Source organism: Helicoverpa zea, chromosome 5 (genome assembly GCF_022581195.2).
Source record: "Helicoverpa zea isolate HzStark_Cry1AcR chromosome 5, ilHelZeax1.1, whole genome shotgun sequence".
In the NCBI taxonomy this organism is placed as follows: domain Eukaryota; kingdom Metazoa; phylum Arthropoda; class Insecta; order Lepidoptera; family Noctuidae; genus Helicoverpa; species Helicoverpa zea.
The window spans coordinates 6,452,759-6,467,910 of NC_061456.1; the positions used below are offsets into that span (position 1 = coordinate 6,452,759).

The window sequence follows — 15,152 nt, forward strand, 5'->3', positions numbered from 1 at the left end:
TATTTATTTGTTGATACAAAAATAGTTGAAGGTAGGGAGACTATTTTATTTCAAAACGAAGCAATTTTTTTGATAACTAGGCATTTCTATTCTTGTAAAAAGTGGTTAGAAACAACCCAATAGATACTACTTCTACAAGAAATCTCTTCATTTTGTTTCATTTATTAAATATATATTTTTTTCATTTATTTATTTACATGCTCTAGTTTTTGGCTTTTATGACATCTAAGAATAAGAAAAGAAAGACATTTTCTACACCTATTACCTAAGTTCCAGCTATTTATTAATTAAAACTCTTTGATGACAACCCTTTTTCATATCTGCTACCTTCGAAGAAAGCAAGTATCAACTGATGTTATAGATCTAGGTAGGTGTACCATATTATTACGTAGGTATACGTAATACAACACGACACAATTCCGTATAAGTTACTACGTAATTTAAGGTAAATCCCCTTTCGTAAATAAAATGTCAAAAACTGTTGCCACGATACTTTTTACGCAGCAAATTACATTTAGGAGTCTAGATTAAAATCTCTATAAGTTAATGTGCTACGTCTATAGAAAACAAAAGGATTATTAAACTATATTTTATTAATTTTGTTTTTACATAATCCACCTAAGCTTTGCACACGTACATTCTGTTGACTATATGTTTGAGTTCTCATTAAAATTTCACATTTGCCTCAAGTGCATTGGAATGTTACTGTCAATGTCAAAATCTACAATATTACGAATACGTCGTCAACAAACTTTAGTAGTAGAACTTCGATCGATTCGATATACTTTAATTTATTTCCCGATACGAATTAGTTATAATTGTAGTGGTATTGCGTGTTTTTCTCAAGACTACGATCTGTGTTATAAGACTAACATGACTCTATCAGAATACTCTCAACTAAAGCAATACATAATATTCTCAGTGGGGACAAACGAAAGACATAGTGAAATATTGAGTTCCTTGAAAGAGTTTTTCAGAGATAGTATCAATTCTGTGAGAAGATTTGAACAAATCACCAGCATCGGACACCTGTTGAGGGTTTTAGAAATTCGTGACCTACTATCTGAAGATAATGTAGAATGCTTAAAAAACATAGCTTTGAGACTCCCTAATTCTCAGGATGTAATGCAAAGAATAACGGACTATGAACGCTGTCATGTTCCAAGGGAGTATGGGAATTATTACAGTGAGTACCTAACTTTTTGATTTTTTACTACACCTCATCCACAGTTTTGCGGATATAGACACAGTTAAACCTTTCATGTCAACATCATTTAGAACAACATATTGGCAACAACAACATAAAATCAAAGATCCCGGCTGAATTCTATAACCTGTTAAAATACACAGTACTATACAAAGTACCTTTAGTACTCATAAATTGTATTAGAAAATAAAGTGCAATGCAAGTCTAGTCTGACAAAGCAAATGCAAACTTGATATCAATGCCTATATAAAATATTTTTCCTTGTACGGTTGACCTACTGCCTCTTGACAGCTTTTAATGAAAGGAATGACTAATACCACTTTGAGGAATGGGACATCCATTCTACAGAAGGGATGTTTTGCTGTCTATAATTTTGAGTAGTCCTTGTTTCTAGTTGAGATCTTCCAAATATTTAATCTACTTATAGAAGAAACTATATGAGCCTTTGTTTTTATTGCAGCTGCTTCAACACAAAATCAGAAAAAGGAGCCAGAAGACAGTTTTATCACCAGCAGTCCATTGACTTCTAATCTAAGTAAAAGGAAGAAACAGAGAATTTTCGAAACTATCATTGAAGAGATCGGCAGTTTCTGGCGTGACCTTGCCAGGAACCTGAAGATTCGTGAATGTGTTATTGATGACATAGATTTCCAGAATAAAACATTAGCTATAAAAGCTACAAAAATCATGGAAGCATATGAATACAAAGCAGATCCACAGAGATGGTTTTTTGTTCTGTGTGATGCTTTAGAGAAGACACGCAGGAAAGATCTTGTTAGATCTATACAAGAAATTATGGCAATGAATATTTGACATTGTTAATTAGTTGTTTTATTCTTTAAGTTTTAGACATAAGGATCAAAATGTATTGTGATTTAAAAATAAAACTCATATTATTTCATTAAACAATTTAATGTTCAAAACATAGTATATAAAATACTTCCTTTATTGTACATATTATATCACTTTAAAATATAAAAATATTTAGATCTGTTGTAAACCTTAACAATAATTAAACCTTTGAAATGTATAAGATTTTTTTATAAGAAGCAATAGACTTTCCAAATAGGTTTCTTATACAATGTGCAATAAATTCATGGAATGTAAAATTGGAAGACAGTTATACATTTTAATTCAAGCTTATAAAACTAGGTACATTAACAATATTCGAGCACAATAAGATTGTAATTCTCTGTAAATTGATAAAAAATACTCTTAATTAGTAACAATGAATATAAAACAATATTCAATTCAATTCTGCACCTTGTGATGAACAACTACTCTGCACCTTATTTATTTCATTCTCTCAATTTTCTATCCTTTCATTTAACTATAAACAACTTTCCTCTCAATTACTTTTTTAAAATTTGATTTCCAAATGTCTTGTCCCCTCTGAATTCAGCATTTGATGCCTTGCGTTAGCACAGTAGTTTTTGTCCAGACAAACTGACTACAGTGCAGTATTAGTGGCCAACTTTAGAGGGACAAAGTACTTAATTTGATTGGCAGCTGTATCTTAATTTATTTAATAAATTCTAATTACTAAAACGAAGGTTTAGTTTAGTTTTTTTTTTTTTCAAATTTTACTGGTGTGAAGCCCAAGAGTATGCGTTCTGGAAGAGTCTAGACCAGGGTGAGGCTTGGCTGGTGGGGTTAGCGGCACCTGCAGGAGCGGCCGCGGTCACGCTGCACTGCCAGCGAAGCACGCAGCGCTCGGGGTGCGGCATCATGGCGATGTGACGACCGTCGCGAGAACGGACTCCTGCTATACCCACTGTCGGATACGATAATAAACTGAAGTTATAGCCGACGTTAGTAAACAAAACCGAAATGTTTGTACATATCGGGAAGCAGTGAATTTATAATGGTTACGCTAGTCACTAATTGAGTGCAGCTTTACACCGCTTCATGCAAAACGTCCAGAACGCAGTGTGTAAAACGTAGGTGTTATGTAATATATCTAATTTGACCAAATAAAATTACAACAAAATTAAAAAATATCTATCTACAAATGTATATAAAAGAAAGTCTACGCTAAAAATTAGAGGGGAGATAGCTTAAAGTCGGGAGAAGGACATAGGATAGTTTTTGTCACCATCCGGCTACGGGAAGAATGTTATTTCGGGACGCTGGTCAAACCGCGGGCTGAAAGCTAGTATAAGCTACACTTCATAATCTGATTTCAGTTGATTACTACATACCTGGGCTTCCATTAGGATTCATGGGGTATTCCTCAGTTGGTTCACCACTATCGTCGACATACTGCATGGCCACTTGTCCATTGTCCTGTAGTTTGTCGAGCAAGCGCGGCTCGGCGACGGTGAAGCGTCCCTCGCCGTGAGCCACCCACACTCCCAGTACACTGCCGCCCATACCACGGAACCATACATCTGAGTTATTCTCCGTTATCTTTACAGCTGACCAGCGGCATTCAAATCTATGAACGAGAAAAAAAACTTATTAATAAAACAGCTAATTAACATTACAGTACCCTGGAAGGTTATCATTTGAGACTCTTTGTATACAAGGCTAAATAATACTCAAATGAAAACAGCACAAAATAATATGTCGGCGATGCATGCCTGTGCACGAAACTAAGACAAAATATTTTCTTACCTTTCTGAAGCATTATGGTCGAGGAATACTTGAGTTTTGTTAGCACTCTTAGCTGTGGTTTCTGGGTCTACCCAGCCTAGAAGGGCCATGAGCTGACATCCATTGCACACACCCAACGAAAATGTGTCATTTCTGTTCTTGAAGTGAGAGAACTGTGAGCTAAGAGAGTCTGAAAACAAAATGCCTGCTGCCCATCCCTTTGCTGAACCCAATGTATCTGCAAAAAACACATATTTTTTTAAATTCAATGATAACTATGCATTTATTTATATAAAACCTCATTGGTATATGAAAATTTACCAGCATAACTGAAACCACCGGGGAACACCAAGCCTTGGAACGCGTCCAAAGTGATTTTCTTGTTTTGTAAATCACTCATTGTCACGTCGAAGACATCAAAGTTTGCCATCATTAGCGATGCAATCATTTCCCTGTCACCATTTGTGCCTAAAAAAAAAAAACAAAAAACCGGCCAAGTGCGAGTCGGACTCGTGCACGAAGGGTTCCGTAAATTACAGTTAAATCAACCTATCTCAAAAACTATAAGAGATACTTTGATCAAACCAAAAATCGTTGAAAGAGTTAATTAGCATGCATCACCTCTATTTTTTTTAGAATTTTATACCCCGTAGTTATAAAAATAGAGGGGGGAGGACATACTTTTTACGACTTTGAGAGCTGATATCTCAAAAACCGTTCACTTTAAGAAAAATGTTTTTTAGAAAACTTTATATCATTTTAAAAGACCTTTCCATTGATACCCCACACGGGTATGTCACATCGAAAAAAAAAATTTCATCCCTCAGTTACATGTATGGGGGGCCCCACCCCCAATTCTTTTTTTTACTATTTAGTGTCATATTTTTGTAGCGGTTCATACAACACATATTCCCATCAAATTTCATCACTGTAGTACTTATAGTTTCCGAGTAAATCGGCTGTGACAGACGGACAGACGGACAGACGGACAGACGGACATGACGAAACTATAAGGGTTCCGTTTTTGCCATTTTGGCTACGGAACCCTAAAAATAGATTTTATTATGGTTCTTATAAAAATCTGGTGATTTCATTATGTTATACATAATATATGTATTGGCCTACCTTCTTCACGAAGAACAGCTACTCTAATTGGTTTTGTCTTCACAACCGCCGCTGATGGATCGAAAGTGACATTGTAGGTCACGCCCTTCCTCTTACCAAGTCCTGAAAAAAGTTACCACAAATGTAATAAAAAAACCTTTATTTTATCTTCCATATGTTTATATGAAAATGGCGTCATACAATAATATATGAAATTACCTTGCCATTCCTGACGAACACAATCGCTGTTGGCTTGCAAGCATTCCAATTGGTAACTTGTTTCTTCCCACATTCTGTACATGTCAATCAGTTTTGTATCTAGAACCTTTTTGCCGTTCACCTTTATGGTCACCTGGAAAAAAACATCTATTAATTACTGCTGCAAAGATTCAATTTCTTTTTTAATTTGTGTATAACGAAGGTTGTTGATAATATGTTAATGAAAATAACAAACCTCAGAATTCATTCCATAGTGTCCAGAGGTGCCGATTTGTTTAGCATTCACTCCATTCTTCTTGTATTCGTTGAGGACATACAATACATTATCACGTGTTACTTCAACAATTATTCCCAACTCCTCGTTGAAAAGCGCTTGAATGTCTGACACGTTCTGTTCTACTTGAATGTCGAGGTTCATACCGCGAATGCCACCGATACCCATCTCTAAGGCTGTGGTTACAAAACCTCCCTCGCTCACGTCGTGTCCAGATAGCAATTTGCCCTCTAAAATAGACAATTTTGATAAGAACATAATATATAATTGAGGAAAATTAAAGGATGTTCGTTGCCGTACGGGTCCCGAAAAAAAAAGATTTACAAGTAAATAACAATTATTTATATGGGAATAAAACCACCAAACACGTAGAAGCGAGTCTCGTCGAGTAGGTAAGGAGTTTGCTTGTTCGAAGTTGGATACCAGTGACGTCACAGTTGTCAAAACAAAAGAATGGCTAACTTAAGAAAAGCATAATTATTTGTCAGGAACTCAAGTGCACTCACCCTTCAATAGTTTCTGAGTTACTTTGAACATGGCCTTGAGAACTGCAGGGTCGTCAAGATCTGGCGGGTTGTCACCGAGCTGCTTGTAGCATTGAGCCAGCGCTGATCCGCCAAGTCTGGAACATTACCATTAGTTAGTAATACAGTAATATAGTTTATTCGAAACATTCAGAAATTTATTGTAGCTTATGAAGAACGGTTCATAAATTCGGTAAAATGCTGCTGAATATCTATCAAAATGTTCGATTCCGTCCAAAAATAGAGTATAGCACTGAAAATATATAAAAAAAATGTTTTGGGTATTCGATTTTGACGTTCGTTACTACTTGAATCTACTGACATTTAACAAAATCTTAGTCAGCAAAGAATAAATTACAGTTTTACAAACCTGTACTTTCCAGGACTGACAGGTACGTAAACTAGAGCCGATCCTTCTTGCAATAGAGCAGGCTCAATTTTAACCGTGATGTCTGGGCACGGCGCATACGTTGAAACCACTAAAGTTCCCGGCGACTTCACTGTAAGAAAACCAAGTATTGTTAATTTCTGTAAGAAAAGTACCCTTAAAAAAAGTTCCTCTAAAATGGTTAAAAATACTCATGTACTTCTAAGAGGATACAAAGTACATAAGGAGAGTGCATTAAGTATTTAGAGAGTATACAAGGCAGTATATAGGGGGAATACATAAGCGAGTACTAAAGAAGAAATAAAAGTGACGTCACAAGTAAATTAGGGTTGTCACATGCCCAGTGTCTGCTACGATATATCCACCACCGTGTATTATTGATTCATTTAAAATTGGCTGTACCGACTGAAATGAAAATTCGCTCTAGATTTTATCCTTTTACATCAAACATATCCCTCATAAGAACGTCTGAATCTGAACCAAAAAAGTCAGTAATTACACACCTTTCTCCCCGGCGACTTGAGCACACATAGACAAGGAGTCCTTCCCGCCGTCTACGGCGACGCCGACTCTCGCCATAGCGTCGCACACGGCGCGGCACGCGAGCACTAGGGCTCCGCCCTCCGCGCCCGTCTTGCCCGCCCACATCCAGTTGCCCGAGCACTTCACGTCTTCCAGCTCGCTGATGCCGGCGAACACCTGGGTAAAGTTCAATTTAGGTTGGCATTCAACTGCGCTGCGGAATTGTTCGAAAGAGTTACCGCGGCCCTGGTACATAAAAGGCCTACGAAGGAAGACGATGGAGTTTTAGTCAGTATAAGTCTGACAGTCATGGGAGGGGAGGGGGGGTCATTTGATGATTTTTGCCATCAATAAAAAAAAGTTGGCATTCACGTGTCCAAAAAGCATAAAAAAATCAAATGGGTTATGGGCCATCAGGAAAATGGGCAGCATTCATTATTTGACAAGTATCGGTTATCGGGGAGAGATACATCGTATAGGAAAGTGATTCGGCTCCTATTATGAATGTACTTCTTTCTTGGGGTCAACTGAAGTAGGTATTACCATTACATGGTATGTCACCATAACTGCAAAGTTCTAAACTATTCGAGATCAATCCTCCTACGACCTAGATTCTAGCACTTACACAGATCCAAATCAATTTTATTTCAAAACTTAGTATATTATAAAAAATACTCACTAAATTGGTAAGAGCTTCTCCCAAAGACATGCGAGCTCCCGCCGCGGGGTCCAACAGTCCCTTAATGTTCTGAGTACCGATGGAAGTGGCCGATCCAACGAGGTCGTAGTACGAGAGTGCAATGATTGCACAATCGGCCAGGGGTGTGTGTAGTGGTCCTACGCACTGCTGCTGAGCTATTAAACCTGTGACGCAACGGTCCACCTGGGAAACAAAAGTTAGATATAAAAATAATAATCTTCAATGACATCAAAACAAAATACATTGAAGGTAATTCAAAGGTCAGTGAATAAAAACTTCTTGTTTTTTTTTTAAGTGATACTGATAAAAGTGATAAAAATAAACATCATCCTCCGAGCTTTTTTCCCAATCATGTTGGGGTCGACTTCCAGTCTAACTGGATTCAGCTGAGTACCAGTGCTTTACAAGAAGCGACTGCCTATCTGACCTCCTCAACCCAGTTACCCGGGCAACCCGATACCCCTTGGTTAGACTGGTGTCAGACTTACTGGCTTCTGACTACCTGTAACGACTGCCAAGGATGTTCAATGACAGCCGAGACCTACAGTTTAACGTGCCATCAAAAACACAGTCATTGGTGTCTAAGATATACTTAGAAAGTACATACAAACATAGAAAAGTTGCATTGGTACTTGCCTGACCTGGGATCGACCCCGCGCCCTCATACTTGAGAGGTTGGTCCTTTACCCACTAGGCCACTACGACTTCAAGACTAAAAATAAACCTCATTATAAAATATTAGTGTAGTAAAGAGGTCGGCAAAAGTTTGTTTCACATTATAGAATACAGGAGGTAAGGTGTATGATTATAAGTTATCAGTTTTCAGTTGCACTCAGAAAACTGATAGCCTTTAAATTGCTACCTACACACACTTCCAACAAATTGATACCCACCTTATTGGTCAAGTATCTCTTGCTAGCAACATTCACCAGTCTCAAGACCCTGTTCAAAGCATCATGTACAGTAACATTTTGTGGCAAAGACAATGGCAGCTTAGTTCTCTTCTCCGTGACCAAATCAAATGTTTTTCGTGGCATATTACCTAGAACAAAAGTACGATAGGTATTACTTACTTTATTAACATACAAGGTCATTAACACATAGATACTAATGTAGAAACACATGTTTACTTATTATTTGACGTACATATCTTCTCAATTTTGCTCTTATCAATCGCTATCGAACCATTTTAAATTAGCGCGATCTTTACGTTTAATGTTTTTCATATTTCTATAGAAACAGATGTAAATATAGTATTATGATATTTATGACGCAAAAGTGAAATAAGATTATGGTGACCTCATGCGTAATAAATGTGTATAGTGAATATTGTCTCCTTACACAAACAGCCAAGCATGATATGATGACATACCTACCTATTGATTATAATACGTCATAATAATAAAAAAACTCGAAATACTATTACATACTAAATCTAAAATAATTTATACTAGGCACACTTAAATATTGTACAAGTCTAACTGCTTACCCAAAACAGCTTCTAAATGAAGATCATACGGCATCTTAGACTGGGTCTCAGGCTTGAGTCTCTCATTTCTATTCAAATATTTGTTGGTGTAAGCATCTTCTACTAGACTCATGTATCCATCTCCCGTAACCTCACCAACGAACGACACCGGGCATCTTTCACGACGACAAATATCTGCAAAAATAAATAAGTATTTGATAAATTAAATTATATTATATAACAATATTTTTGGAAATGATTAAAAGATTTACATTATATTAAAATTATTATGTGTTATTTTTTTTCATACCTTCAAGGACAGGCCTATTTTCCTTGGAACAAAGTAAAGCATCGTTCTCTTGGTACTCAGCACCCCAAAGCTCTAAGGTCGTGATAGTCGGGTCTCCTAACTGAAACTCCTTAGTATATACGACTGCCCCTTCTGGCTCCACCAATTCTTTCAGCACATTACCATTACCGCCTGCACCTTGGTCGTGAATCGCTGTAAAACAAATAAAAAAACGTTAAGTCTGTTACATTCACTACTGTTTTATTTTTAAAGCCTTTTTCATCTCAATTTTACTTACATTCAACAGGATTGATATCTGCCTCCAAACATCCTCGAACAACTCTGTTGAGACGGTTACCCATTTCCGCATCACCTGCAATATAGCTTTTGCTAAGTCATGGAAATTACAATACTCAACGAGACGATTAAGAACCTCCTTCGTTTTGGAAGTCGTTTAAACATAGTAGCTTTACAGTTTTGCATTCACCTCTCTGTACTGCTCCAAAATCTAGAGCGTGATCTCTGGCATCTCCTCCCTGAACGGCAACAGAGGAAGCGGCGCCGCCTCCCACACCAATGCGATACACTGGACCGCCCACCTTCACCAACATCATTCCTACAAGGTACCATTAATTTATAACAAGTTTTGTTGATACAAGCTGCAAGTGTATTCTTTATTTAAAATTTAAAATGCATCAAACCTTTTTCTGGTTTATTCTTCTTAATCATATTGTGTGGCATGTATCCAATACCCCCACTGAACATGATCGGTTTAACAAACTCCTCTCTTACATTATCGCCATTCTTCAAACCATATGATTGAACAAAACCTGCAATAAAAATAACATGGTAGAGTAAATCTAATAATTATTACATATCTTAGTATATTAATCAGTTTGTTTTAAAACTTGCCTGAAATCAGCGGTTCTCCAAACTTGTTACCATAGTCCGATGCACCATTGCTGGCGTCAATAATAATTTGTAGGGGGCTTGCAAAATTGTTAGGGTACTCCCAACCCTTCTCTTCCCAAGGCAATTCATAACCTATAAAACAATATTTCATATTTTAGCTAGCATATATAATGTGCCCTCTTGCAAGCTTAGTAAAGAGTACATAGTTTAGGTCATATTCCATCTTATGTCCATTTTCAAAGGTATAATTACCAGGTATATGCAGATTGCCAACACTGTATCCCGCAGTGCCAGCAACTGTGTGCCCACCACGTCCCACACCCTGAACATCCCTGATACGTCCGCCAGTGCCTGTAGTTGCCCCACTGAATGGAGCCACAGCTGTCGGCATGTTATGAGTCTCCGCAGTGAATATTATGTCTGATTCTGTTTCCTCTTTAACAACCTGAGATGGATCCCTGACATTGGTTGGCCGCAGTTTTGAATGTTTAAAACCTTTGATGGCACTGAAATTAAGGAACAATTTAAATTGCATTCATTAAAGAATTTTATATAAGACATTCAAACTAGATTGATAACAAACCTGCTGTTATCCCCAAACTTGATAACATTATTATCATTTGATGTCTTCTGCGTTGAAGCTACCATATCAATTAGAGATTCATTTATCTCTTTGCCATCTAACACTAATTTTCCCTGTAAAGAAACAACATATTAGAATAATATAGGCATCAGCATTTATTATATATTCATAAATGATAAGAGATTTCAATCAATACAATTTACCTTAAAGAACCAATGACGTGAATGTTCACTATTACTCTGGGCAAGGTCAAATAACTCTACACTGGTAGGGTCACGCTTCAATTTATTAACAAACATGTCCATGTAGAAATCCATGTCCCAGGAATCAAAAGCCAGCCCTATAAAAGATAATTAATTAAAAATAATACATTTCTTACTCATAATCAACAAAATTTCAAAGATAAAAACTCCTTGTACTAACCCAATTTCTTATTGACTTTTTCCATTGCTGGTCTACCTTCTTTCAGAAGGGGCACTACAAACCAAGGCTCTAAATCCTTAGGTAATCCTTCATTGAAACTAACCCTTGGTAAATTTTCTTTTGTGTAAACACATTGGGTCATCCTATCATGTAATGGTGCAGCCAAGGCTTCATGTAACTTTTCAGAAACATTCTTAGGCCTTCCAAATGTGATAAGGTATCTAGTTGAAACTTCCAAGCGTATAACATCATGTAAGCCAACGCTCTCGCATATCTGAACGGAGTTACTTGAGTCTGCCGTTGAGAAATTGAACCTACAAATGAAATTTCTCTTATTTTATATTTAAAGTAATTAATTGTAAGTCCAAAAAAACTTTTTTACAAATCAGTCAGTGTCTAATGGATGTTACTAAGTTAATTTTGCCACCGACTTCTAGGCAGATGCACCTAAAATTAGTTTTCTTTTTTACTTTTTAGTGTTTTTGGAAGTCGGTTTAATTTTTTTGTAAAAATGTTTTTTATTTACAGCTTTTCAGTCATACGAATAGTTGTTACTATCCATATAAGTGGAAAGTTCTCATCAATACAAAGAATATAAGCCCAAATATGAGGTATTTTACATATTCAGTTGTCAAGTTCTCTCGACCTTCTCTGGTCTCCATCATCAGGTCAGCTCCAAACCTTCACTGTTGCAAAGGTCTCGTCAATACAAATAATATAAGCACGAACACGAGGTAGTTTACATATTCAGTTGTCGAGTTCCCTCAACCCTCTCTGGTCTCCATCATCTGGCCAGCTCCAAACCTTCACTGTTAAATTGTGCTTGCAGGCATACACCTGAGTGTCAAGTTTTTACCCTATGTATGCCTACAACTTTCGAAGGTTGCCCTCGATTTCTCAGGGTTTCCATCATCAGATCCTGACCTGATGAATATGGGACCAACTGGCAGCTATTCCGCGTCGAACAAAAAAAGAATCATGTAAATCGGTCTATAAACCTCGGAGTAATCGATGTACATACTCCTCCTTTTTGGGAAAACGGTTAAAAATGAAAAAAATTATATGCATAATTTCAAGCACATACCTTGGTCCAATCTCTATTATTGTTTGGCTTCCTTTCACATCTTTGTATACAGTTTCATTTCTCAATGCTTGTGGCTGAAGGGGAGAGCTGAGGAGCCACTTCAAAACTTTAATTTGATTGATGTTGAGATAGTCACAGCCTTCCCTGAGCTCCACATGGTAACAAAGTTCAGTGGACAACTCAACTATATCTGCATCAACTTGTTGCAACTTCTCAAGGATCTCCTTGGTCTTATGTGCACTAAATGCTTCAGAACAGAAGAACCTTATAATACACATATTGAACTCTATGTTTAAACAGAACAGTATCCAAATTCAGAATGATTGAAGAATAAAGTTCGTAGATGATGGTAGTAAATATCTTACATCAATGTCAGAGTTCAATTGTTATCAATTCCAATGTTATCTGTAACAAATAAAGACAAACAACTTTAGCTTATGCAATTCAGCTTACCAATACCAATATGAGTAACACTGTACTTTTTTTGGTAGAACTAATTTGTAATTGATTGAACTAAATAGTAACTATAATTCATAACAAATTTTGAGGTTTAAAGTAAACAACAAACTCACTAATTACCTACCTACTGAAGGTTTTCATCATTTGTTTGTTTGTGATTTTACCAAAAAAGAACTATCTACTATTCTTGGGTTTTAGGTATTACAGAAGTCAATTTTTATATAAATGACCTTCATACCTATAAAATTAAAGATCCGTAGGCTTAGAAGAGTTGTTACACTCGATAATTTTGTTTCAGAGAATGTCATCGTGACTAAAAAATACCTACTATTATTTCATAGAATACATACCTACATTGAAACTGGATATTAATGACGATCTTCAAACTTTCCGCTCGATAGTGTATTATCGGCAAACAAATTACGAGTAACACGTGGTCACCAGAGTCACGCACTTACTGCTGCCGAATGCCGACTGGTTGTCGGCTGGGGAAAAAGCTATTCAGTTCAATCAAGCATGAAATTAATTTATATGTATTGAGCTCATTCAAACGTTAATAACATCTTTTCAACTTTTGTATACTCGAATCGAAAATACGCGATTGGATTGCATCAAACTCCAAGACAATTGAATCTCATTTACAAAATACAATAACAAAAGTACCTACGTACTTTGTATTCGACAGCTTTTATTTACCTTCTCATATTTTATGCTAAATTTCAATTCTGGAAGGAAGAAATAAAACAAAAATCTGTATTTTGCAATTATTGAATAGTCGGGAACGAATCACAACAAACACTAAAAAAATAAAAAGAAGGCTAAGAGTTCGAGTTGATTGAATCAAGTTTACTAGTGAAAACTTGTTACTTTAACAATAATGAAGCACTTAAACAAACTTCAAAATGAGGTTCTGATTACTGTACATAGGTATAAAAGTTAGGCATAGGAGAAAAATCTTAATTAACGTTTAAAATATGAAAAACAATTTGATTTTGAAAAATTGCGCCATGCCACCAAAACATACGTGTTTTGCAGGGGGAGGACACTCCGTACATTTTGACAGCTAAGTAAACGAAGAGTCGCCACCTTTTATTTGGCCCGGAAACTATTTACTATCTAAAAGATACCTTAAATTACCAACAGATGGCACTACACTATAATCGATTTTGTTTGTTAATATAAAATTATTTATGCAATATTAATTAGAGAAAAGTATGAGGAAAATATTAGACACTTTAAAAAAAGATATAATAGGCGAATAAATTAAATACGGTTTAAAAAAGCACAAATATCAAATTTCATCTAAAAAGACCTGGTGTCAGTATTCCAAGTAACTTAACAAAACCGATCATAATAATATCAATATGGCGGTTTTTTGCATTCCGCATACACGCGTAAATAAAAAGTAATATATAATAATTATTTGTTTTCCTTCGACCTTTTACTATATTAACGATGACATTTTCTATTAGGGTAAGTAGCACCATGTAACTATAACGATAACCAATGTTATAGTTATATGGTGCTACTTACCCTAATAGAAAATGTTATGAATATGATGCATAATTATAATATTTTTATAGCTATAGCTATGTAGGTAGTTCGGGGCCAATTTAGAGAAAGATGGCGCATTGTCAAATTGGGTTGCAAGAATAACACGTGAGTGGATGAAAGCGCGGGAAACCTGAACTTTGGCGGACGTGTTTTCTTTTGCTCAAGTTGAAAAATAATTTTTATATTGGATTAGATTAAGTTTTTGTATATATTCTATCGTAATATCGTAGTTTAGTTATAGTGTTAGTGTTAATTCTGTTTGGTAAGTTTTTTATTTAGTTTTTTCTCTAATGAAATGGAACCTCCGGATGACCCCGGAGGAACATTGCCGCCCGAAGTTGGGCATTATGTAACAGTTTCGAACAACGACACCGGAGTAGATACTGATGGCTCCGCCGTCAGTACTACTAATACAAAGAGGAAGAGGGTATCCTCACGCAGCCTTTGCAAACAATGCAATAAAAAGAGGCGCAAAAATGGCGCGAAAACTCAGTCCGACTGCAGTTGTGGCGTGGTGGACATGGAAACTGATCCTTTAAATAGCGCGTCTGTTGTTAGTTCTCATGTTAATAAACCAAATGAATCTCCACAAAAACCGGTTTCGGTAGCCAGATTGGTATACAATTCTTCCGATGCGGCACCATTTCTTGTACATATACAGAGAGAGCAAACTGCTCCCAACGATAATAGCTACTTAAACCCAATTTCATTTGGCAGGTTTTTAAGGAGGAATTCTTTTAAAGGTATAGTAAACGGTAGTTTAAAAAAAATTGGTCGCAATCGTCTGGTTGTTTCCTTTACTACATACTTAGACGCCAACTCTTTTATTACCAATAGCTTATTAGAA

General features: G+C 36.3%; 2 protein-coding genes across 5 annotated transcripts; one reads left to right on the forward strand and one right to left on the reverse strand.

Annotated features, from left to right (window-relative positions):
• Window positions 1-716: 716 nt before the first annotated feature.
• On the forward strand, window positions 717-2,759 carry LOC124630272. The gene is made up of 2 exons (XM_047164073.1): window positions 717-1,186; window positions 1,668-2,759. Exons 1-2 carry the CDS (start codon window positions 874-876, stop codon window positions 2,018-2,020), a joined length of 666 nt encoding a protein of 221 aa, XP_047020029.1. The 5' UTR covers window positions 717-873; the 3' UTR covers window positions 2,021-2,759.
• LOC124630271 (phosphoribosylformylglycinamidine synthase) lies at window positions 2,101-13,580 on the reverse strand. Of its 4 annotated transcripts, none has more exons than XM_047164070.1 (25): window positions 13,448-13,580; window positions 13,102-13,236; window positions 12,293-12,697; window positions 11,209-11,522; window positions 10,989-11,125; window positions 10,786-10,898; window positions 10,455-10,708; window positions 10,203-10,334; window positions 9,992-10,120; window positions 9,778-9,906; window positions 9,589-9,663; window positions 9,312-9,503; window positions 9,023-9,196; window positions 8,427-8,575; window positions 7,513-7,716; window positions 6,815-7,010; window positions 6,294-6,423; window positions 5,906-6,021; window positions 5,361-5,629; window positions 5,126-5,258; window positions 4,928-5,029; window positions 4,124-4,270; window positions 3,824-4,040; window positions 3,409-3,644; window positions 2,101-2,981 (listed from the first exon to the last, which is right to left on the reverse strand). In XM_047164070.1, exons 3-25 carry the CDS (start codon window positions 12,568-12,570, stop codon window positions 2,791-2,793), a joined length of 4,017 nt encoding a protein of 1,338 aa, XP_047020026.1. In that variant the 5' UTR covers window positions 12,571-12,697; window positions 13,102-13,236; window positions 13,448-13,580; the 3' UTR covers window positions 2,101-2,790. The 4 variants fall into 4 exon arrangements, with proteins under 4 accessions (XP_047020026.1, XP_047020027.1, XP_047020028.1 ...); XM_047164071.1 differs by having other exon boundaries at window positions 13,102-13,248; window positions 13,448-13,548; XM_047164072.1 differs by lacking the exon at window positions 13,448-13,580 and having other exon boundaries at window positions 13,106-13,348.
• Window positions 13,581-15,152: the final 1,572 nt, after the last annotated feature.